This window comes from Lampris incognitus, chromosome 1 (assembly GCF_029633865.1).
Source record: "Lampris incognitus isolate fLamInc1 chromosome 1, fLamInc1.hap2, whole genome shotgun sequence".
Lineage (NCBI taxonomy): Eukaryota > Metazoa > Chordata > Actinopteri > Lampriformes > Lampridae > Lampris > Lampris incognitus.
Genome location: NC_079211.1, coordinates 22,373,627 through 22,397,669, shown reverse-complemented (window position 1 = coordinate 22,397,669; position 24,043 = coordinate 22,373,627). Strand labels below are relative to the sequence as shown.

Sequence of the window (24,043 nt, the reverse complement as noted above, 5' to 3'; positions counted from 1 at the left end):
AAATAAATAATTGTGTGATGTAGGCCTATATATTGTAGCCTTGTTCTACAGAGCTCAGGTGCAACAAAGAGCCTTGACAACAAGCATGAAACGTTCCAGACCCACAGCGCTATTTGTTGTCATTATTTGTTGTCCTCTGTGTGTCCATACATCAGTTGCGAGCGCACCCTACTAAACGTCCCTCTCAGGTTGTCCATGAGTGAATGAGTGACCATAATTTGCGACACATAGCCCAGAGTGGCAGTTGCACTTGCACCGTGGGAAAAACAGCTCAAAGCAACAAATCCAGTACTTTTTCTGAACCAATTCATCCGCCTCCATCTTCTATTACCGTTTCCAAACTCAACACATACTAGAAACTCGCCTTGGTGCTTCACTTCTTTCACTCTCTCCAGGCTCTTTTCCCTGTTCCCACCAGATACAAAATCGCATGCCTCGCCTATATACATCACACACACTCGAGGGGTCTATATGGGCAGGCGAGTGTGTGCGACATATGTATGTGAGTTTTTTTCTTTTAGTGTCTGTGAGAGGGAGAGAGCCATAGGAGAGAGTGAGAGAAGCAAAATGCCAAAGCGAGTCTCAAGCTGGCGGTTTAAAAAAATTTTACATGACAATTTGTAGTCGATGTTGGTGATATAGTCATATACTACACCCCACGTAGAGCAAGCTGCAATACATTGAGTATATTCAATATATCACCCTCCTCAAGATGGAACCAAATACTTGCAAATCCTTGAGGAAAACCTGTTAAGGTCAGCAAGAGAGCCATCTTTTGGGTAAATATGTTTCATCAGCGCAATGACCCAAATCACCCAGTGAAAACAAAGAACTCTCTTAAAAAAAGTTGATATTTCTGGAATGACCTAGCCAAAGCCTTGACTTAAATCTTATTGAAAATCTGTGGTATGACCTGAAAATTGCTGTCTGCAGACGGTCTCCTTATTTGGCAGAGCTTGAACAAGTTTGCATGGAGGAATGGGCAAAAATTCCACAATTTAACTGTGCAAATGGCAAAGCTCACACAGACATCCAGGAAGATTCACAGCTGCTGTAAATGCTCCCAATGGCCAATCTACAAAGTACTGACTTTGGTGGGGTGAATACTTTTGTACAATAGAAATGTAATTCATTCATTTTTGGAAAAACAAATATTTATGAATAAAGAATAGTTTTTCCTTCATGAATATGTTGAATTTATTGTCAGTGAGAAGAAGAAAAATATTTCAGTGTATTAAAATTTGGAGGCGTGAATAAAATATGAAAGAGTTCAGTCCTTTCTGAATGCAGTGTATTTTTTCTGAAATGCTGAATTGGCATTTAGAGCCAGAAAGCCATTCATTCCATTCTGATTGTTGGTGAAATGTGGTCTGTGTAACCTACTGCCAAGGGTTGACTTATTTATGCCTTGATGGATGATGTTGAGTTGGAAAATTATTGGTAGATGCTGAAATTCGTTCTTGAACATGCTTGATGTCATGCATCCAATTCAACAAAAGATCTGTGATTGGAGATGACCACTAGATGATTCAAATGGTAACCTTTTTTCCATCCATCCATTATCTAAGCCACTTATCCAAATTCCGGTCGTAGGATGCTGGAGCCTATTCCAGCAGTCATTGGGCGGCAGGCAGGGAGACACCCTGGACAGGCCACCAGGCCATCACAGGGCCAACACAGTCACACCTAGGGACAATTTAGTACGGCTGATTCACCTGACCGACATGTCTTCGGACTGTGGGAGGAAACCGGAGCACCTGGAGGAAACCCACGCAGACACGGGGAGAACATGCAAACTCCACACAGAGGATGACCTGGGATGACCCCCAAGGTTTGACAACCCCAGGGTTCAAACCCAGGACCTTCTTGCTGTGAGGCAACCACGTTAACCACCGTGCCATCATAACCTCTTTTTTTTTTTGGTTGGGGGAGGGGGGACAAAACAATAACTCATTGCAAATATCAGTCAGTATGTGGTGTATTTCCTCTTTCTTTGTTGGTGGTCCCTAATTTACACCCTGGAAAACAATCAGAGATTCATAGTGCACAAATACAGATATCCTGTTGCCACTCAGCATGGCTCCCTCTAGTGTGTACAATGGAGGAGAGAACACACATGCAAACCAATCTTCTATTTTCCTGCTTGGTTGGAGTTAGACTTGATTTCTTTTAGTTTGTCCATTTGTACCAATACCACCAGCTGTGTAGAGACAATTGCTAAATCAGCTGAATGATTATGCGGTTAAAATGCAACATCGCCCTGCACTCGACATTAACACTAACATTTTTTTTTTACTTTATATTGTTGATAACGATGATCTCCTTGTTTTTGTTGTCTGAAATGAAGTTCTCTGCCCTGGGATTGAGTAGTGGGCTTGTCTTACTGCAAGCCTATGTTGCTGAGTCTCACATTATAAACATAGACCAATTCCCCTGTAGCCTGAAGGCCCTTCTTCACTACTTGACTCAGTCTCTCTATTGTGAGTTGTCATATTTACAGGTTCAGGATGACAAGGTGTAGCGATAATCTCTACTGTTGGCTGTAGATAGATAAACAGAGCACATCCATCCTTATGTATCAGTGGCAGAATTGAGGACATGTTTTGGTCTCTTGATAGTGGGCTCTGGCTTTTTTGTGTCATGTTCTGTTGTCCTGGTAGCAAAGTGCCCAATATTGTTTTGCCTTGAGGGACTCGTATAACTTCTATTTTCTGGGCATAATGTGCAAAGGTAACAGAAAGAACCCTGGAGATGTAGCCTTTGCAGCCTAAATGGTGCTCTATTAGTCTGATCTGCTTCACTGGGGCTGAATAGGACCTTTTCTTTACCCTGCTTTTCTTTACATATATCAATTTTTTTGTTTATGGTTTTGTTTTATCTAGCATAAATCACAATAAAGTATGATATATAATATTTACAGTGAATAATTAATTGTGTATATTTTCTGTCAAATAATTGATAGAAAAACTCAAAACAAGCAGCACTCCAGAGGATAAAATACACAGACAGGTGTAAATTGAACAGCAATGAAAAAAAATTCACCCTGGTACGGGTACAAAGGTTCAGCTGAAATGGGCGACAAATGAAATTGCTCACTGTGTGCTCCTGTGTTTTCTGGCTATCCTAACGTGCTGTGGTCCGCCCAGTCTGAGTCACACAGCTGTCCCTGTGCTGTTAATTAGCCCTAATAACCATCTCAATTCCATTAGCAGGATCCATCAGCCATCTCACCAGCTCTAGAACAACCAGCTGAGAAAAACACACACACACACAAATAATAGTTTTAATTTCTAGCTTGTGGACATGGTACATATGATGGGCCATACTTACATTTTGAACATATTACAGGGCTGGGCTGTACTGAAAAATATGAAGTCCCAAGGAAGCTATTTGAAACTATTTCCCCTCTATTTTTCTCTTCCTCCTCTGAATGCTGTCTCCCTCCCTCCCCAGATCACCAATGTGACAGTGCCCTTCATGTTTAAGTATGCGGTGGACGAGCTTAACCAGATGTCGGGACACATGCTGAACCTGAGTGACGCGCCAAGCACTGTGGCTACCATGGCAACGGCCGTGCTGATTGGCTGTGAGTCCCAGACTTGTGTTCCACTGGCAGGTGCCGAGCTCATCAGAGGAGACTGTGGGACTGCCTATTATCTACAAGCTGACCTTTCCCAACACATCCATATCAATGCCACTCTGCAATCTCCTCTTTTCTGTCCCTGTTATTTACATTATGTCCTGCCTTCTGCATCAGAGTTCACTTCAGTTTGTCCAGATGCCCCTCTCGTCTATCCTGATGACTTTTCACCGCGTTACCTGTGTGCTCCCAAAGCAAACAGAGCCAGATGCATCTGTTAAGCAGTAGGGCAGAGATTGCTAATGTCTTTTTAGAAATGACTTGAACGATGCTTTTAGAATTATTTGGAGGATTAAAACTACGACCTCTTTTGTGAGGCTTTTTTTTTGGGTTTGTTTGTTTGTTTGTTTTTAAACTTGTCCTGACAAGCTGCCTAATTCTTCTCCCCATGTTATCCCAGTAGACTCGATGAATACCAGAGGGATCAGGGGTCGAAGGAGGATGTGAAGTTTCTTCCTTTTTAGAGCGTGGTAGTTGCAGAAAAAAAGGAAGGGGCGGGGTACATGTGAATAATCCTGAACCTGGCACTCTGTACAAGTCATTCTGGCCTTGAGTGAGATCAGCTTGGTATACTTTTCCCCTGTAGCCATTTATTTTAATGAACCCTCTTAAGTCCTTCACACTAATGCTGCCTGTAGAATAATTGGAGCACAGTAGCAAAACTCCAGACAGAGGAGCATTAGAGGAGGGAGCAAGAATGAAAAGGATGCTCTTAGGGAACAGATTTGTGCTCTCTGTTCCCTATTTGCAATGCTTGTAGCCCAATATGTGTATAGCCCGTCTGCAGTGGTGGGTATAAATCGGCAGAAAAGGTTGCTCAGTGTTCATCCTACCTTGTCAGATGTGGACACATTGTTTATTAGTTGAGCATTCCCATTTAACACCACATTACAGCCCATGAAGACTGGCAGACAGAGCTATTATTACCCTGCCTTTGGTTTCAGCAGACAAGTCGTGTTCACACAACTCAGTAAAATCGCCACATGTCTCACTCAAGCACAGGCTAATATTAATTTGTGACAGGCAAGCCATCTGCTTGTATAAAAGTTCATAAAAAGTCTGCCAAGTAAAAGAGTCATTGTTCTCCCTTAGAAATTGATGAAATTGATTTGTGTCATTTGGCGTGAGAACACCAATAAGGCTGTTTTGATTCTATTGCTCTTCAAGCAAGTTACTTGTAAGACTGAAGTAATTCACAAACAAAAACAAAGTGAGCCAAGGGTGTGTTGCTTGTACCCTTGCTCTTCAAGCATATCAGTGAGGGAAGGTTCAGGCCTAGACAATGGTGAAATTGTATGTTCATTTAAAAGTGCAGTCATTTCTTTCCCCAGTACTCTTCTTGAAACCTCCTCCCTCTGTTCTGGTATTCTGTTCATACATGTAGCTCCCTCCCCCCACACCCACCCACACTCTCCTCCCCCTCCTTCTGTCTGCAGTAAGCGAGCCTGCTTGGGAGACGTCAGACAGCATCCTGCTCTGTAATTAGAGAGGCTTTGGGGAGGCTGCTACTCCCCCCAGGGCTGCTCACATCCTCTCTGGTCTGCAAGACCTGTCCTGCTATCCCTTACAAGCCTTCAATTAAGAGTGGTTGACTAGCCCTCAATCCTGTCTTGTTTAGTCTCTATTCCCTTCAAGCTATGGTGCATGTTAAAGGACACAATAGGTATGGGCTAGATGCCTTATTTTTAATTTGCTACCCACCCCACAAGTATCTACATGATGATCCTTCAGATGTGACACAGGGATTGAATAAGTCCCAGCTACTTTCACTTGAGTGTTAGCGCTGCTCTTTGAGCCCGTCTACTTTTAACAGCAGATTGGTTTCATTCTCTCTCCTGCTATCCCAGATGGTGTGTCACGGGCGGGTTCAGCGCTCTTCAACGAGCTGAGGAATGCTGTGTTCAGCAAGGTGGCACAGAGTTCCATCCGTCGCATTGCCAAGAATGTCTTCCTCCACTTGCACAACCTGGACCTGGGCTTCCACCTTAGCCGCCAGACAGGGGCGCTGTCCAAGGCTATTGACCGTGGCACAAGGGGGATTTCTTTCATCCTCAGTGCACTCATCTTCAACCTGGGACCCACCATGTTCGAGATGACCCTTGTCAGTGCCATCCTGGTGAGAAGAAACTCAGGATGAAGTCTTGAAGCATAGAAACAACACAGTCTAGTTGTTATATTCAACCTTTAACATTTGAATTGGCAGTTTAGTTTTTTGTCATATAGCTAGAAACATCAAAATTCCTTTGTCCTAAATTTCTTTCCACATCTCTGACATTCAAGTTAAGTTGCACCTTCCTAATAGTTTATAATATAAGCAGGCTGTTCTGTTTCATTCCTTCATCTCAGCCTGGGATCCTCCATCATTTAAACATTTTTAAAAGCAGATTGTCTGCAGCTGAGTAGTGGGATACTGTCTCATTTGCATTCACAGTGAAATGTGCACCCCAAGAAATTTTGGTGGCAACAAGAAGCCATTAGTGTCAATGATGAGTCCCAATGCTTTGTAGTGGTTTAATTTCTTCCTGTGGTGTGTACCCTCAACTGATGCCCCCTCCCCCCATTGGCTAGCACCAAAAGAATTGCTCCACTATGGTTTCACGCTATTATGCCACTCTGGACCATAATGTCAGCTTGCCTGTAATGAGGGCAGACTCCATTGCCCAAATAGCTAAAACATTAGCACGATTAGTTCCTGTATTTTCCTCTCCATTTGTATCACTCAATTTCATAGTGGAATGGTCAAAAAGAGTGCACTCATTATACGGGGGGGGGGGGGCAGTGGCTAAGGAGGTAGAGCAGGTTGTCTGGTAACTGGAGGGTTGCGGGTTTGATCATCAGCTCCTTGCAAAAATGTGTGTGTCCTTGAGCAAGACACCTTACCCCTATTGCTCCCGATGAGCTGGTTGTCACCTTGCATGGCTGACACCGCCATCGGTGTATGAGTGTGTGCATGTGAGGCATTCATTGATTGTCAAGTGCTTTGAGTGGCTGTTGCAGCTAGAAAAGTGCTGTATAAATGCAGTCCATTTTACATTTATGCCTTGTGACACTAATACCAGAGAACGTTACTCAGATCTGGATGCTTGACTTTTCTTCAAAAACTTTTTGGCTGCAGTTTATGTCGGAGATGCTTTGTCCTGACCATTCTTTTCTCCTTCTCCACAGTATTACAAGTGTGGTGGACAATTTGCAGCTGTGACTCTGGGTACCTTGTCGGCATACACGGCCTTCACTATTCTTGTCACTCAATGGAGGTATCTGTCTGTGTATCTATCAGGGTCACTCACCATTGAGTGTTGTGTTGCTTAGTGGTTGTTACTTTTGTGTGACTTGCCAGATTGACTTTGCACTCTCAGTTTGCCATAATTCTCATATTTTTTCCTGAACCTCGCTGTACTAACAGTGATGTATGTGATGCTGTGATCTTTACACTTCAATCTGTGCTTTCATGTGACTTGTCTTGTGTCTGTTTTGCACACAGGACTCAATTCCGAATAGAGATGAACAAAGCAGACAACGAGGCAGGAAATGCAGCCATTGACTCTCTCCTCAACTATGAGACTGTTAAGGTGGGCCCCTTCCCCACAACAAGCTCTATGGTTTCTGAAGCCCAGCCCGCCTATGCCACTTTCTCCTCTTCTCACCCACTGAAATTGCTTTCCTACCCCCTTCGTACACCTACAACTCCTCCCTGCCCCTCCTTTTCAGCTCCCTTCCCCCTTGTCTCACTTTCGAGTCTCTCATACCCCTCATCTAAGCCAAGCACACTGACATGAGCAAATATTTACTCTCCTGTGATAATGTTGTACTTCATTAGCATGATTACCCCTGGCAGAATTTGCTTTTTAATTAATCAGATCACAAAGCCCTCCCCACACCCATCTCTCACTTTCCACCACTTTCGAGTCTGAAATAATTCACCCCCCCCCCCCAAATTTCATTTCATTTGTTACAAAAAAAGTAGGATGTATGCTCTGACTAGGTTCTGACAGACTGAAAGCTTAAATAAAGTGGTATACTACTGCAATAGATATAAGTGTGCAGAAACCTTTTCTATCAGTTTGGACTCATTGACGCTTCCAGCACCTTAGTGAAGATACAGCCTGGTGGGGATTGACCATGACCGGTGTCTGGCCGGTCAGTCTCAGATATATCAGATTCTGTGCAAGTCAAATTTACATGCATGCACCAAATGATGGTTCACGTTGCGTACACAGCGGCATAGACAGTGACATCACAGCCACACACACGCGCACTAAAGCATGTTACTGAAAACCGTCGTTTACTTTTGGAAAATAAAACATGTTAGATAAAGTGGGTTATACTGCTATTTATTTTCAGTTGGATTAAGTCGGTCCCAAATACTCTTTTTTTTTTTTTGGGCTTCGAGTACTATGCAGCAAGTATTTGAGGGTAATTTAAGCTTCGCTACGACGGTGGAGGGGGTGTTTAAATACATTACAGCTGTAGACTATAAAAACTTAAGTGCTCATATGTTTGTTGTTATTATTAATTCTGTCTTTTTCACATGCTATCATTAGGCTGTTATTGTAATTAATTATGTTATTGAGAGACAAGGTATTTCCTTTTTATTGAAATAAACTGGCTACAAAACACTTTCAAAGTGAAATTGGCTGCTCATGAAAAGAAAAAAGAAATAAGGCTTTTTGTCAGTGTAGACCTTTCCATGAAATATTAAATAATTGGGGGGTCCGGGTGGCGTGGCAGTCTGTTCCGTTGCCTACCAACACGGGGATCATGTGATAGTCTGCAGCTCTCCCCAGATCGGCAGAGGGGGTGGCGCAGCCACCGGGACGGCTTGGAAGAGTGGGGTAATTGGCCAAGTACAACTGGGGAGAAGGGGGGGGGGCAAATTCTATAATAATTAACAGCATTGCCTTAGGATTATGAACATTATTATGATTATGAACAGAGCTAGCACGCTGCGTTCACGTGGTCACCGTTTTTCACATGCCATATTGCCAACTGCGTTTACTGTCTCCTGGAGAAGAAAAAAAAAAGAATACTGGTTTTGCTGTCGATTACCATGGCAACGATGGAACGCAGCCCTAGATTTTATTTATACAAAGAAGCTTTGTCCAGTAACCTGGAGCACTTTTTTATTTTGAGATTTGTTTGAGTGACAGTGAGAGAAGGTCCTGTAACCTGGCGCAGTTTTGGAGAAAATGTAAAAGATATTTAATAGTCAATGTTTTATTATTAACATAAAATTGAAAAGTCCATTAAAGAAAACTTAGAAAAGTGGGTGTCCAGGTAGCGTAGTGGTCTATTCCGTTGCCTACCAACACGGCTCACCGGTTCAAATCCTCATGTTGCCTCCAGCTTGGTTGGGCATCGCTACAGACACAATTGGCCATGTCTGCAGGTGGGAAGCCGGATGAGGGTATGTGTACTGGTTACTGCACTAGCGCCTCCTCTGGTCGGTCGGGGCACCTGTTCGGGGGGAGGGGGAACTGGGGGGAATAGCGTGATCCTCCCACGCTCTACGTCCCCCTGGAGAAACTCCTCACTGTCAGGTGAAAAGAAGCGGCTGGCGACTCCACGTGTATCGGAGGAGGCGTGTGTAGTCTGCAGCCCTCCCCGGATCGGCAGAGGGGGTGGAGCAGCGACTGGGATGGCTTGGAAGAGTGGGGTAATTGGCCAAATACAATTGGGGAGAAAAAGAGGGGGGGGGGTCAGAGAAAAAAAAAGAAAACTTAGAATAACGTTTGTTCTTAAAAAAATTTTTTGATTCAGTCAGAATCGGCAGGTCAGACTTAAAAAATCGGAAATCGGCCAAGAAAATTGCAATTGGTGCATCTCTACTTATCACTGGACACTTGTGATTGGTTTCATGGTTTACTCATAGACATGAGATTGGCCTCAATTAGAGTTTTGGAAAAAACAACCTTTTTGCGTGGGTGTTTACAAGAGCCAGGCTGATTTGTGAGAAACCTGTTGTGAGACGCTAGGAACATTAACGCTGTTAAACTTTTCACAGTTACATGGTTAGCCTGCATTTCTTTGCTGTTCTGGCCTCTTTCTAGGTAACCTGGTTGTATACGCTATACATAACATAATCACCAACCAGTTTCAAATGGTTTGTTGGTTGTTCCAGATATCTTGGTTGGGGTGTCGTTTTCTGTGCTACGTTACTTTACGTCCTGTTTCCCTTAATGTTTTGCTCTGTGTTGCTTTGTGTCATCTGTGTCAGTGTGGCTGGTTTTAGCATCACTGTGAGCCTGAGTGTGCATATGTAATTAGATCTCCTCCCACTCAGAAATCCGTTCCACTTTCACAAAGGGTTGGATGAGAACCTGAACACGGCGCCTCACACTGCTTCAATCTGTCCTCCTTGTGCTACTTCTCTCCTTCTCTCATTCCCTACATTCCCCTATATGCAAATCAACAGCACATCAGCGGCATTACCACCACCATTGGCTTAAGTGGTGAATCGCCCACTTAACCAGAGCAGAAAAACAATAGCGTGCCCTAAACAAACAGTACTATTAGGTAATAGGCAGCTGAGTTTGAGTGTTGTTGTTTTAATTGCACTGTAGATTGTTTACTGGCGTTTAACCTTAAACTCAGATGTGCGTTGAGGCTTGTTGTATTCTATTTAGTTTTTTTTTTATTATTTTTTTTTTTAGGTTGCCACCCACTCACTGGCAGCAGATTTCAGTAAGGACACATTTATAGCCTGTCAAGGTATTTAGACTGAATTGTAGATGAGGAGTAGATTCTGCGGGCTCACAGACCCATGTTTTGTTTTTTGTTTTCTGTTTTTGTTTCCTTAATGGTTAAATCCTTGTCTTGATACCAGAAGTTGTAAAACCTAAGGTGTTTGCATTATTCTCGCAAGCTGTCTTAAAGGTTCAAGATTCAAGAAGCTTTGTCTGTCACTATGTAAATTAAATTCTTCTTTGACATGGCTCATATATAAGCATCACAGTAAATAAGTTAAAAGGGCACAGGTTTAGAAAGGTTAAAACATTTACAATTGGCAATGGAGAAAGGTTAAAAGAATAGTTAAAACGACAAGATTTGCTCTGTTTGTAGATGTTGGTGAATATTGTTGTAGATGCGAGGCCTAAACCAGATGCTGAGAACACTCAATGCCTTCAGTAGAGGCTATCCTGTAGCAGAGGTGGGAGAACCAGGTCAAGCAAGTCAAATTCCTAACTTTGTATTTGCTATAACCCATATAGGACCTCAGTACACTGAGATCCTTTGCAAATATGCAGAGAAAACAATTGCTAGATAATTCTGGCACTTTCTGGTCCGTATAACTTTTTACAGTGATCACCTGTTTTTAACATATTCCATAATAGCCCAGAGTCTTACCTTCACGCTGGTGATTGCGATGGTTTATAGAAGTCCTTGGTTATATAAAAAATATCAGGTTTTTTGACAGCATGTCCATGAGAATCCAGACGCTATGCACTTGCATGAATAACGAGTCGAGCGCCTCTGAAATCGGCCATTGTCATGGCTGCTTAGTCCCAAATAAAGTTAATTATAGGGACCAGAAAGAGTCAGAATTCGCTCATGACTGCTTTTCTGTGTATCCCAATCTAACTGTATTGAGATCCTGTCAGGGTTATATTTGCTCCACCCATGTGCTAATCTAGCTGATTTCATTGACTAGTTTCCTCCTATCTAGGTGAAGAATGGTGTTGATTAGAATCTGCTGCTTTATTACATGGGTGGCGCAAATAACATGGTGAGAACTTTCACTTGCTTGACCTGGTTCTCCCACCTTTGTAGTGATCTGTAGTTGTGCGTTCAGCTCCCTGGAGATGTATAGGGCCAAAGCCTTGCTTTTCAATTTGTGTTTTCCCATTGTATCGCTTTTCTAAAAATGCTACTCATTTTGCCATTGTCACTCTGTTCTGAAGACATTCTCTTTGTTGGGCCGGCCACTGGATTTTGTGCTATTGCCCCACTTGGTACTTTTAGATCAGCAGTTAGAAAGCAAAGATAAGAATATGAGAAAGTGCTTTTGAGACCAACAGAGACCCAGACATCTCTTAGACAGGTCACAAAAAACAAATGCAGCTGGGAGGCCAACTACTGCAATATGTCCGCTTATAATCACACTTTGTTTTCCTCACTCTTTAACCATAACCATTTTTTGTGTCTCTCTTCCTCTCTCCCCTCATCCTCCATGTTGCTCTCCTCCCCCTCCTTTCACACCTCTCTTTTGCCTGCAGTATTTCAACAATGAGAAGTATGAAGCTGACAGGTATGACAGCTTCCTGAAGATCTATGAGTCGTCCTCTCTGAAAACCACAGCCACACTGGCGATGCTTAACTTTGGACAGAGTGCCATTTTTAGTGTTGGGCTCACTGCCATCATGGTGCTTGCCAGCAAGGGCATTATGGCAGGTGGGTGGAGTGGAAAGGGGTGTGGCATGGATCAAGGCGAAACACTGAGATAGAAGCAACAAATGGTTTATTGTTACAGTGATAAAATGAAATATAGAAAGGAAGAAGTTGGGGGGTGGGCTTCCTGCAGTCGGTAGAAAAATACAATTTGCTCTTAAAAATGTCTCAAAACAAAATCACGTAAACACATGACAGTGATATGCAAAGACACCGCTAAACTGTATTATGAAAATATTGACAAGACAAGCAAAATGGTATGAAAAGAAACCACGGATTGATGATATACATATTTTACTTTGAATGGTTTGACGTAGTCACAGTAGACCTGGGTTGACATTTTTATAAGGCTCATTTGCCTTAGTAGTTAAGCTAGTTTTATTTGAAATAAACATTCCTAATCAATTGCGACCTGCATAGAATGGCCTTGTGAATGTGATTTTTTTTTTGTACAAAATTTTTATTGGTGTTGTTGTGCAGGTAGCATGACAGTAGGAGACTTGGTGATGGTGAATGGCCTGCTGTTCCAGCTTTCCCTTCCTCTCAACTTCCTGGGCACAGTGTACAGAGAGACCAGGCAGGCACTAATAGACATGAACACCCTCTTCACCCTGCTCAGCGTAGACACCAAGATCAAGGTAACTTGTCGGCCTGACCTGCTCTCCACCACATTCTAACAGAGAAACTGAATTACTTTTTTTTTTCTTAGCGACAAAATGGAGCCAGTCGCCCTATACAGACATCAGTGATAGTGCTGAGCTTATGCTTAGTGGCAAAGGGTTTAGTGAGGGAACTGAAAGCAAAAATAAACCCAGAGCAAACTGATATTGTGAAAATGAAAATATTTGTAAGAAGAAAAAAAAATTCCAAAAAGAAAGAAATTTCCAAAGAGACTGATTTTATGTTTAGTATTTCTTTATGAGGGTAGAGCCTCACATAATTATCAGTGAAATATACAATGACTATTAAATTTTCACAACCTTGCAAAATACCTCTGATGATACAGTGCGGCTTTTGAAAAATAGACCTGTTTTTCTTTTAATGTAGTAACTATCGGTTGTTTTTGTGAGTGAGACCTTTCACTTTTTTTTTTCCCCCATTTACAAGACTAGACAGCCCATCTTGTGTCACACAAGTATACTTAAGTGGAAATGTGTGCCTGCTGGTTAACAATATGAATGCCACTCCTATCTCAGGCCTGTAATTACAGTAGGAGAAAGGAATCTGCATGCTCCATTCCATTGTGTTTCCCTGTGGGATGGCACTGCCCAGAAGCCCATTACTGCCTGAATGCAGTCCTCAATTTAAAAACAAAACAAAAAAAACAAACCATGTAGGTCTATTATGTCAATGTAAAATCATTCTAAAATCCCCCTCTCTCTAAACTGCTACTCAAAACTTTAATTTTTATTTTTGCCCTGTTGTCTTTTTCCCCCCATTCTGGGTGTGTGAAATTAGCATCTGTTTATACTAATGGACCATGTGTTATCATCTCTATTCAGTGGCTGAAGGGGATTGTGGGTGATTATGTCGCTATTAGTACAGAAGCAGAGCAGGAGAAGCTTTTACTCTGGGGTTAGACACTACGTCATTCACTGCTGGCCTTGGCTCAAGCCCAACATTTTGAAAAAATTCCATGTGTGCACAAAGTATAGACAACTAGTGATTCCTCAGTAGCTGTGAAGGATATTGTGTAAATTTAAGACAATAACTTTGAAATGTGCTCTGAAAATTCATTATAATATATTTGCTATATGCTGAGAATGTCAGTATAGTTCGTCAGTGCTATTCCCAGTGCAGGTTAAGGTGTCTAAATATTGCTGCATCATACTGGGCCTTGACCCCCAGTAGTCATCTCCAGGGCTGTCACAGTTATTACATAATCGCCTGATCGCGATTATTTGACGTGACCGCGATCATTTTGCATAATCGTCAGAATCGTTTCCATTCATTTGTATAGAAACAGCTGGATGAAACTAACAGAAATTTCATGTTTCCATCACTATTTCCACGTTTTCCACCGTTTGTTGTTTGACTGGCACTCTTTCAATGATGTCATCTTGTTGCACCCCTTCTGTGATAGTTTAATGGCACATTTGACCTGACTGATCTTTTTGCATAACCATTAGAATCATTTCCATTCATTTGTACAAAAACAGCTGGATGAAACTAACAAAAATGTCATATTTCCATCGGTATTTCCATGTCGTTTTCCACCGTTTGTTGTTTGACTGGCGCTCTTTTAGTGATGCCATCTTGTTGCGCCCCTGGCACATGAGTGGTGAATTAGCGTCAACAAACTGTTTACCTTGAGACGGTTATTCTATAATATTCAATGAGCATCTGTTGACATTAACATCATGGACATAAGTGCAAAGCCAAACACCACAGCACCACTGTGGGCACATTTTGGTTTTAAGCTAACTGAAAAAGGAGAGCCCAATAACTTGGAGGAGGCAATTTGTCGGATTTGCAGCAAAAAGGTGGCGGTCAAAAGCGCTAATACAACAAACTGAAAAAAACATCTATGGATCCACCACCCCACCCAATTCGCCGAACTTTGAAAGACAGCCACCGCTGCAGTTCCATCCCGGCAGTTGGCTGTTCCTGAAGCTTTCGGACGAGTGTCTAAATATAAACATGACAGTACCAGATGATTCAGGTTAACAGACAGTGTAATGCGGTATATAGCCAAAGAAATGTGACGGAGGAAGCATGTGGTAGTCTGCAGCCCTCCCCGGATTGGCAGAGAGGGTGGAGCAGCAACCAGGATGGCTCAGAAAATAGGGTAATTGGCCAAGTACAATTGGGGAGAAAAAGGGGGGGAAAAGCCACAAAAAAAAGAAAAGACAATTAAACCATTAATCGTGATTATTTATATGACAATTAATCGTCAGCTAAAATTTCATAATCATGACAGCCCTAGTCATCTATGCCTTTTCTGACTTCATTCTCTGCTATTTTCTCCAGGAGAAAGATCTTGCCCCGGTGTTAACAGTCATGCCACAAGATGCCTCCATCCGCTTTGAGGATGTCTATTTTGAATACCTGGAGGGCCAAAATGTCCTGAACGGTTTGTCATTTGAGGTGCCTGCAGGGAAGAAGGTGGCTATTGTTGGTGGCAGTGGGTCAGGGTAGGTATTTAGAAACTTGCCTTTTTGCATCGACAAAGATACTTGTTTACAAATGTGTCATCTAATTTCTGGTGTGTGTCACCTGATTTGTATATACAGACAACCTTATCACAAAGCAATCAAAAAATGGTGGGGGTGCAACCAGCATACCGAGTGGTTTTTGACAGGTCCGCTGTTTGGTTGCAGGAAGAGCACCATTGTACGGTTGTTGTTCCGCTTCTACGAGCCCCAGCAGGGTAACATCTTCATAGCTGGGCAGAACATCCGAGACGTCAGCCTGGACAGCTTGAGGAAAGCCGTGGGAGTCGTACCTCAGGTCTAATATTAATGAAGAAAAAAAGAATATTACATGGGAAACATGTCTGTATTTTTAATCAGCAAGATGAAGATTGTCATTTTCTGTTTTGGAAGCTACTTCATAAATATCCACGTCTAAATATACAGTCATATCTGTCTGTTTAAAAGTCATTGTAATTCATTGCGCTACTTGAACTAATTATATACAACAAGAGGGCAGCATAGAACAATGTAAAATTAGGAGGCATTTCAGCATTGGAAGTTTAATTCTGCCAGGCTTTCACTGCAGTAAGCCCACAATCTGATTTGGACAGATGGTAGATGAACAGTATTTGTTGTTTGTGTTTTCTCCCTCTCTCTCCCTCCGTCATTTCTGCAGTCCTTTTTTCTGTCTCTGACTATAAAAATTATTCTCTGAGCTCTCATTTTTCCTCTTACTGCATTATCAGGATGCTGTTCTGTTCCACAATACCATCTTCTACAACCTCCAATATGGGAACATAAATGCCAAACCAGAGGAGTTGTACCAGGTAGCACGTCTGGCGGGCATCCATGATGCCATCCTCAAGATGCCCCATGGTTACAACACCCAGGTTGGAGAGAGGGGCCTCAAGCTGTCAGGTATGCCACACCATTCTTGTTAATTTAATCATGGCCCACACTGCACCCTGGGATGTAAGGCCTTTAGTTTCTTCAAATTGGATACGAGGAAAACTAGGAAGTCCTCGTGATGCCTGCATGTATCTCTGTGGCTCTGTTCAGACCTGGCATTGAACTTTGTCTGGTGATCTGATCACAGTGACGGTGAGATGCATTATCGTTCACATCTGGATTCAGAATGTGTCTTGTCATGTGTCTTAAGTGACCACTTGGAATTGGCTTTCGCTTCCCCACTCAGTATGCAAATAACCACATACGTCACCAGGGCCTATGCCCAAAACCAAAATAATACAGACTAGTGATAGACAGAGTGATCAGATCTCAATGCATTGTCAAGACCCGTGTTTAGTGCTGTGCACTTGAAATTGGATCACCCAGGATGCGTTTTAATGCCAGGTCAGAACAGGGCCTATGTGGGGAGTGCTAAAATATTGCAAATTTATAAAGACATTCAGAAAATCATTTGTTAGAAATACATGACTCTTATATTTTTTTCCCTCAGGTATCACTTAGTTATGAACTTAAGTTCAAAACTGGACAACTAATTCTGGTCAGGGTATTTCACGAAGTGAAAACTACATAGATGAAAGCAGAGGGGTCAGTAGTTATTAGTTTTTATTTTATTTATTTTTTATTTTTATTTTCTTTTATTATTTTACTGATCCCCGTGGGGAAATTCTTCCTCTGCATTTAACCCATCCTAGCTGTGTAGCTAGGAGCAGTGGGCAGCTGCTGTGCAGCGCCCGGGGACCAACTTCAGTTCGTCTTGCCATGCCTCAGTCAGGGGCACAGACAGGAGTATTAACCCTAACATGCATGTCTTTTTGATGGTGGGGGAAACCAGAGCACCCAAAGAAAACCCATGATAAGTATGATATTTTGCTCTGGTGGTTTGACAGAATAGACATTAATAAAGGGATATTTAGATAGGGTAAGCACAATAAATTCACCAAAGCAGGCAGTGTATACTTTGTTTTCCAATACCACCGCTTCAGGAGCTTGTAATAGTTCCAGTTTTGGCTGACAGCCATAAATGAGGTGAGCACATCTCTGTCTATGTCAGACTACAAACCTCATCTCTGTTATGAAATTGTTTTACTGACAATGAATGGTAGGATGACTTTGTAGGCTCATCCACCCTTTGAATGACATTTGTCCTTCATCCTGATGGTTATACCAATTACTGAAACATTTCTTTGCCTTAACAAGCCCCCCCCCCCAACTTTTTAAGTCATTATTTGACAGGACAGCAGAGAGAGACAAGAAACCAACTTTGAAAAGAGTAGGGAAATTATTGTAACATAGGTCCCATGGCTGCATTTGAACCAGAGGATGCTCTGATCTGGCCTGAGCCCACATGATATATACATAACTGGCTGGGCCACCAGGACCCCCCTAAATCCCCCTTTTCTGTCACATCTAGGAGCTGGACATTAACCAAAGGATCAGCGGTTCCGCTAAACTTCCTCTTGTTTCTGTCAATTGGAAACAGTAATGAATGTTAGTAAATACTGAGGGATTATGTGTTTAAATGTGTAAAAACTGATGAGACGCTAACATTCTGTGGTATTTCCTTAACATAGCTGCATTTTTTATGTTTGGCGATATGGCATATGGATTACTCTGACCACCACGTTGCCTGGCAAGAAAAGGTGTCTTTCATGTAATATGAAATAATTACTCTAGACTTCATTCAGTTTTAGCCCCTAGTAGGCTTGGGCGATTGGACGATTATATCAGCAGTTGGCGATTGGCTGAGTCCGATCAGCGGCTGTTTTTTTTTGGGGGGGGGGGCGATTTTTGTCCTTTTATTTTGCTAATTTAATGGTCTGTCTCCTGTAGAATTCAACTTGATAAATAATTAACCTGTAAAGCGCAATTCAAAGTGTGCGTGAATAGGAACTGGCAGTTGGAGTTGGGCCATATGCACATGTTGTTGCACTGATGTCTGACGAGTCTTTCACACAACAGGGCAGTGACTAAATGACAATTAAGCCATCTTAAGTGGTTGCTGTCCAATCGATTGGTGCTGAAAAGCAATGTCAATTCATAAATCATATTTAAGAACTAGACCAGGGGTGTCCGGGTGGTGTAGCGGTCTATTACCAACACGGGGATCGCTGGTTCCAATCGCCATGTTACCGCCGGCTTGGTCGGGCATCCCTACAGACACAATTAGCCATGTCTGCGGGTGGGAAGCTGGTATGTGGGTGTGTCCTGGTCGCTGCACTAGCGCCTCCTCTGGTTGGTCGGAGTGCCTGTTCGGGGGGGAGGGGAAACTGGGGGGAATAGCGTGATCCTCCCACGTGCTATGTTCCCCTGGCAAAACTCCTCACTGTCAGGTGAAAAGAAGCGGCTAGTGACTCCACATGTATCGGAGTAAGCATGTGGTAGTCTGCAGCCCTCCCGAGATTGGTAGAGGGGGTGGAGCAGCGGCCGGGGCGGCTCGGAAGAGTGGAGTAATTGGCCAAGTACAATTGGGGAGAAAAAGAGGGGGGAAGCACAATTAAAAGCGTGCGTGACTAGGAACTGGCAGTTGGAGTTGGGCCATATGCACATTCTTGTTGCACCGATTTCCAACGAGGCTTTCACACAACAGGGCAGTGACTAAATGACAATCAAGCCATCTTTAGCAGTTGCTGTCTGATCGATTGGTGCTGAAAAGCAATGTCAATTCATAAATAATATTTAAGAACTAGACCAAAACTGTATGTGCAGTTAGAATCTTTTGCCAGCACTACTCATTTGCAAAGACAGAAAATTACTTCATTTAGGTCCTTCAGTTTGCCGGTTGCATCCATTTTAAAACCAAAATAATCCCAAATAGGGGATTTTTTTAGGGGATCTTTTTTTGCAACGAGCTCTTCCATGATTGTATTTGCTGAAAATGGTACACGCACGTGGGGGGATTGGCAATCGCCGATTGTTGGGCCGACGGTGGCTGGTAGGAAAATGTTGACATATCTCCCAGCCCTAACTCCTAGAATCACTGCATAACTCATTAAGCCTACATAAATATGCCATAGTGAGCACTTTGACTCAACATTCAATGCACAGTTACTGGCAGCACGATTTTCTTTATTAAGGCTGAGTGAGAGCGGCAGAGAAAGGGAGTAAAGTAAAGAGATGACTAACTTTTCATTAATTTCACTGCTTCAGTACACGGCTGCTACCGATGATTTTGTGTGTGTGGGGTGGAGGGAGCAGTTGGATCTGTGAGGCTTCTAACACTTAGTGCTGTTCTGCATGGCTCGCAACGATAATACATTCTGAACACCAGTTGCTTTCAAAGGTCCACACAGAGCACCTGTTTTATAAAAGACAGAGCCATGCATAGTGGGAGAAACCTTTAGTGCCCTGCTGGTTTTTGCAAACAGTTAAGTGAAACTATGTTTTACCGCTGGCACTGGCATTTTTTTTATGATGGTTCACCATTTGAGGGTATTAATGAGATACTCAATTAGTACACATTTATTGAGGAACACAGTGTTTGTAAGCCTTTTTAACTTGGCCTCAGTTTTTTTTTTCACCATGTTTCAGGAGGAGAGAAACAGCGTGTGGCCATCGCTCGAGCAATACTCAAGAATCCACCTATCCTTCTGTATGATGAAGCAACATCCTCCCTAGATTCAATCACAGAGGAGGTGAGTATGACAGTAAACACATAAAATATTCTGTAGCGTGCATTGTGTTGACACCTCACTACAACTGCTCACACACTCTGTGATACAAACACTCCCTCTGTCATTTATTGGAGGTAAGCAATCATTCAGCTCACATCAGAGGTCAATCTGTTCCATTGTCACGGGATGAGTAGTGGCAGGTTATTGACTAAGAAACGAGCTATTAGTTGTAGGTGGGTACCTGTCCTGTGCCACCACACAAGCATGCACACAACACAATCATGTAATCTACACTTTCTCCCCATCCACTTGCTGCTCTTTTTGGCTCTCCTTAGCTCCAGCTCAGCTAAAAGCTTACAGTCTTTCTACTACTACTACTACTACTACTACTACTACTACTTTTGGCTGCTCCCATTAGGGGTCGCCACAGCTGATCATCTGTTTCCATCTCTTCCTGTCCTCTGCTTACAATCTTTCTAAATGTTAAAATTAATGAGCAAGTTGAGCCTGCCCCCCTTGAACTGTAGGAGTTGGACATTACTTGACTCATTCATTTGCAAGATTTGGGATTTTCATATTGCCGCACTGTTTTGATAGCTTTTCATATCATCATATGTAAACACCAGAAAGTAGAGCATTCACCTTCATGGGAATATGAGGGTAGATATTGCTTTGCTGCAATCTGTTGACTTTACATTGCCTTAATGTTGATTTCATATATACCCTGTCATTCATACGTCTGGCATTTTATTTTTGCTTACAATAATAATTGCAAACCAAGGATATTACCTAGCTAGTTCATATTTTTCTTTGATGGTTTTACTGTTGTGAAGCTTAATGTCTGTTAATGATAGTGTTTACCGGTCTACTTTCAGAACATTCTGAGTTCAATGAAGGACATGGTGAAGGACAGGACATCAGTGTTCATTGCCCACAGGCTTTCCACAATTGTAGATGCAGACGAGATTATAGTCCTCAATCAGGTAAGAAGCCCAGTTGCCTGTTTCATCTGGTTTCAAACAACACAGGCTGGATTCCCCTTCTTGAAAACATGTTTTCTGATTTGATATGCCACTTTTAAGGCTAGCATCGTAAACAGCCAATTATATGGCTGTTCAGGTTTGCCCAGTGTTAAAGTGTCCCGTGTTAATTATCAGCCCTATTAGATGGTTTTGCACTGATGGGAAGGATGACGACCTGCATACTGTCTGTCTGACCTCCAATCCACTTTAATGGCTAGGTATAGGGACCTAGCAAGTAGACTCAATATTTGCCACTTATTTATTTCTCACTTACCTTAGATAAAGATATGCTTTGTTTAGCCGTTCTCATTAAGTCCAGCAGCAACAGGATACTGGTGGTAGAAGCAAATGTATCATTTTCTCCATAAGTGCTCGTTAGAGGAGTCCGACTCTGCTGACTGTTTTGGTCAGATGGCATGATGGAATGACAGCCTTGTTTGTCTCACTGGCTAATACTGTGTGGGCCAACTTCCCAAAGTATGATGAGGCCTTGTCCTGGATTAAAAATGTCTCTCAATGGAATTCTCCATTCAAATGATTTTTTCCCCTTCCCAGACTCTTTGCTATTATGCCAAAGCCAGGTTTAATGTTGCATAAAAAGACAGATGGGGTTAAAATCAAATGGAAAGAGTGAATCTCACGGTATTATTTTTTTTATTCCCCCATGTTTTCTCACTACATCCCACATCAATAAGAGAAATATGACAGACAAGAGGACACCATAGTTTATAACTTACAGCTGAGGACGTACACAATTGTGAGGTCCATTGATATCCGCAAAACGGCAGTAAATGCAGCGCAGGTGAAGTGACACTATCCATCAGTGCCGGGGTCAAGTGTGATTGAGTGAGATGGGTTAGTTCTTTTGAACTGCACAGAGCAAGCGCAGGTGTTCCGCTCTGAGACGCCAATGTTTCCAGCGTCAGATGACAGGGATCAGAGGGTCGTGGTGAGAAGGCATGTTTGTGTGTGATGTCACCATGACGTTCGCTGGTGTCATCAGCGGAGGACTGCTTGGGGGGTGTTCATTAAAATAAAGGTTGGAGGCAGTCACATGCTCATCTCTTACACACTAAAGATGCCAACACCTCTGCATGTGCTTCCAGGAGGTGGGGGAAGGGGGTGCTTTTATTCATATTTGTCTGTGCTGGCGGGAAGTGTGTGTGTGTACATACATGCATCTGTATCTTCATGTTATTGCAGCAGAGAGGGAACAGTTGTTGGGGGGGCGTCAGGATTTCTTGGGCAGAGCTGACTCTCAGTCATCCACAGTGTTAAATGGTCAGGAAGAGCCACTAGCTAGGATTTGCTATTCATTTCCCATTCCATTTCACTTTCATTTGTATCCCTGCCATTTTGTATCCCTGCCCAGACTAATCTCTTTACTTCTTCCTTTCTCTCTTCCTTATCTTTGCCATTGTTTCTATTCTTTCATCTTTTCATTCCTACTCTTTCTCTTCTGCTCTCATTCTCAGGGTAAAGTTGCAGAGCGGGGAAGCCACCATGCCCTCCTAAGCCAACCAGGCAGCCTGTATGCAGACCTGTGGAACACCCAAAACAGCAAGATCCTCGGTAACATCAGCAGGAAGAACAAGCCGCCGGTGGAGCGCCTGTCCGCCAAGGAGGAGGAGCGGAAGAAATTGCAGGAGGAGATCCTTAACAGTGTGAAGGGCTGTGGCAACTGCTCCTGCTGAGAGAAAGCGCCACCTTACGGCTATCACTGTCTTAGTGTACTGAGAGGGGGGGTTGGAGGGGTGCATCTCCATCCCCCCAGTCTCATTCTGCCAAGCCCCCCAGCCATATGACTTATCACTGCCCCCTCCTCTTGTGGAAGAGCACCACTGGTTGTCGGACGGGACGAGGAGCAGAACAGGGAGCAAGTGTGTCTATCACTGGCCGATGTCCAGAGACTGTGCTTCTCTGCCAGTTGCCTCAGCTGAAGCACAGCATAGGAGACGCTGGATATGACATACATGTGTGTAAGACATCTGTTATTCAGCATGGTTAATTTCCTCTTAACTCCTCCACTTTTGACATCAAGTTCAGTTTATTTCCCTGCAGACAAGATGAGAGCGCACATGGAATCAATGAGATACATGCCTTTATGTTAACATTCTACTTGTGCTGATTAAATTTACTTTTAAATTATTTTTTCATGCAATTTGAACCTGTATTTAGCTGTTTTTTTTTTTTTTAACAAAGATGTGTATATATTACTATATTGAAAGTCACAGGCCTCTGGTTTTGAACAGTGATTACACTTTACCTTTGTCTCAATAATGCCACTTTTCATACTTGATTCAGCTACAATGCACATACACCCCCAATGTTTCTAACATATTTTTGATTGTTAGACTTGGGCTAAAATACCATGTTGGGCAGATAAATGGGGGGAAAAAAAATCAGTGTTATCTATATATGCCACAACATGTGTGGATATTTTTGAGTTATGGAGATATGAAAAGTGTGTAAGCTGCATATGTTTAGACATTTGCGACTCGATGAGACCAAGAGAAGTAATGTAGAGAAGCACCCTTTATATATCATGGATGGCTTGCACTGTGACAAGAGCTATATCAGGCAAAGCTGTGAAAGGATTATATAGTTATATCATTTAGCCTTGATATTACCAGGCTTATTTAGTACTGAAATATGTTTGGAGTTGCAACATGTTAACTTTACTAAGACAACTTTTTGATTTATACATCCTCAATACCCAGACCTCCTGTTAAAAGATTACAGGGAAATATTGACATTTCCAGGCTGGAAATAGTCATACGTCCCCATTTTTGAGGACTTTTTAGCACATGCGTACATTTAGACCAGGACATGCTAAGAGGTCGTATCTTTATATGGAGTGTCAGTATTTAGAGAACCTTGTGTTTAGAAAAGGAAACACCTCTTTCAGGGTATTCTGGTCTATGTTGAAAACGAATGTGTTTAAATGCACCCCAAACAGAATAAAATGGCTTTTGTCAAAATAAAGCATGAATCTTTTTTTCTAAATGCCATTTACCCGCTCTGGATGGTTGAAATGTTGATATTTATTAGATCAGCAAATTCTGAATGTTTTTTCATAGTTTGATCGATTTTTTTTTTTAATTTCTATTTTATAATGCTTCCACATTTGTTAAGTGTTCATGTACATGATATGGATACACACATATCCAGTTTACATTGATTGTTGACTTAAAACAGTGAGGGCAGAAATCAAGTTTATTGATCCCATTAGAGCGGTCATAAAAAAATTTGTGATTTTTTTCTTTTTTAATCATAAACACA

The 24,043-nt window shown here is 42.4% G+C and overlaps 1 protein-coding gene across 2 annotated transcripts in view; it reads left to right on the top strand.

Moving 5' to 3' along the window:
* The window catches only part of abcb7 (ATP-binding cassette, sub-family B (MDR/TAP), member 7), a 32,752-nt gene extending 9,012 nt beyond the window's left edge, over positions 1–23,740 (top strand). The window contains exons 5-16 of one of the 2 annotated variants that reach the window (XM_056273623.1): positions 3,454–3,586; positions 5,488–5,756; positions 6,806–6,894; positions 7,122–7,209; positions 11,854–12,028; positions 12,506–12,663; positions 14,996–15,159; positions 15,346–15,475; positions 15,906–16,077; positions 19,657–19,760; positions 20,615–20,722; positions 22,237–23,740. In XM_056273623.1, the coding sequence (XP_056129598.1) occupies positions 3,454–3,586; positions 5,488–5,756; positions 6,806–6,894; positions 7,122–7,209; positions 11,854–12,028; positions 12,506–12,663; positions 14,996–15,159; positions 15,346–15,475; positions 15,906–16,077; positions 19,657–19,760; positions 20,615–20,722; positions 22,237–22,455 (1,809 nt within the window). In that variant the 3' untranslated portion in view covers positions 22,456–23,740. Of the gene's footprint in view, positions 1–3,453; positions 3,587–5,487; positions 5,757–6,805; positions 6,895–7,121; positions 7,210–11,853; positions 12,029–12,505; positions 12,664–14,995; positions 15,160–15,258; positions 15,476–15,905; positions 16,078–19,656; positions 19,761–20,614; positions 20,723–22,236 lie in introns of both variants that reach the window. The other variant, XM_056273613.1, reaches the window with a different exon arrangement.
* Positions 23,741–24,043: the final 303 nt, after the last annotated feature.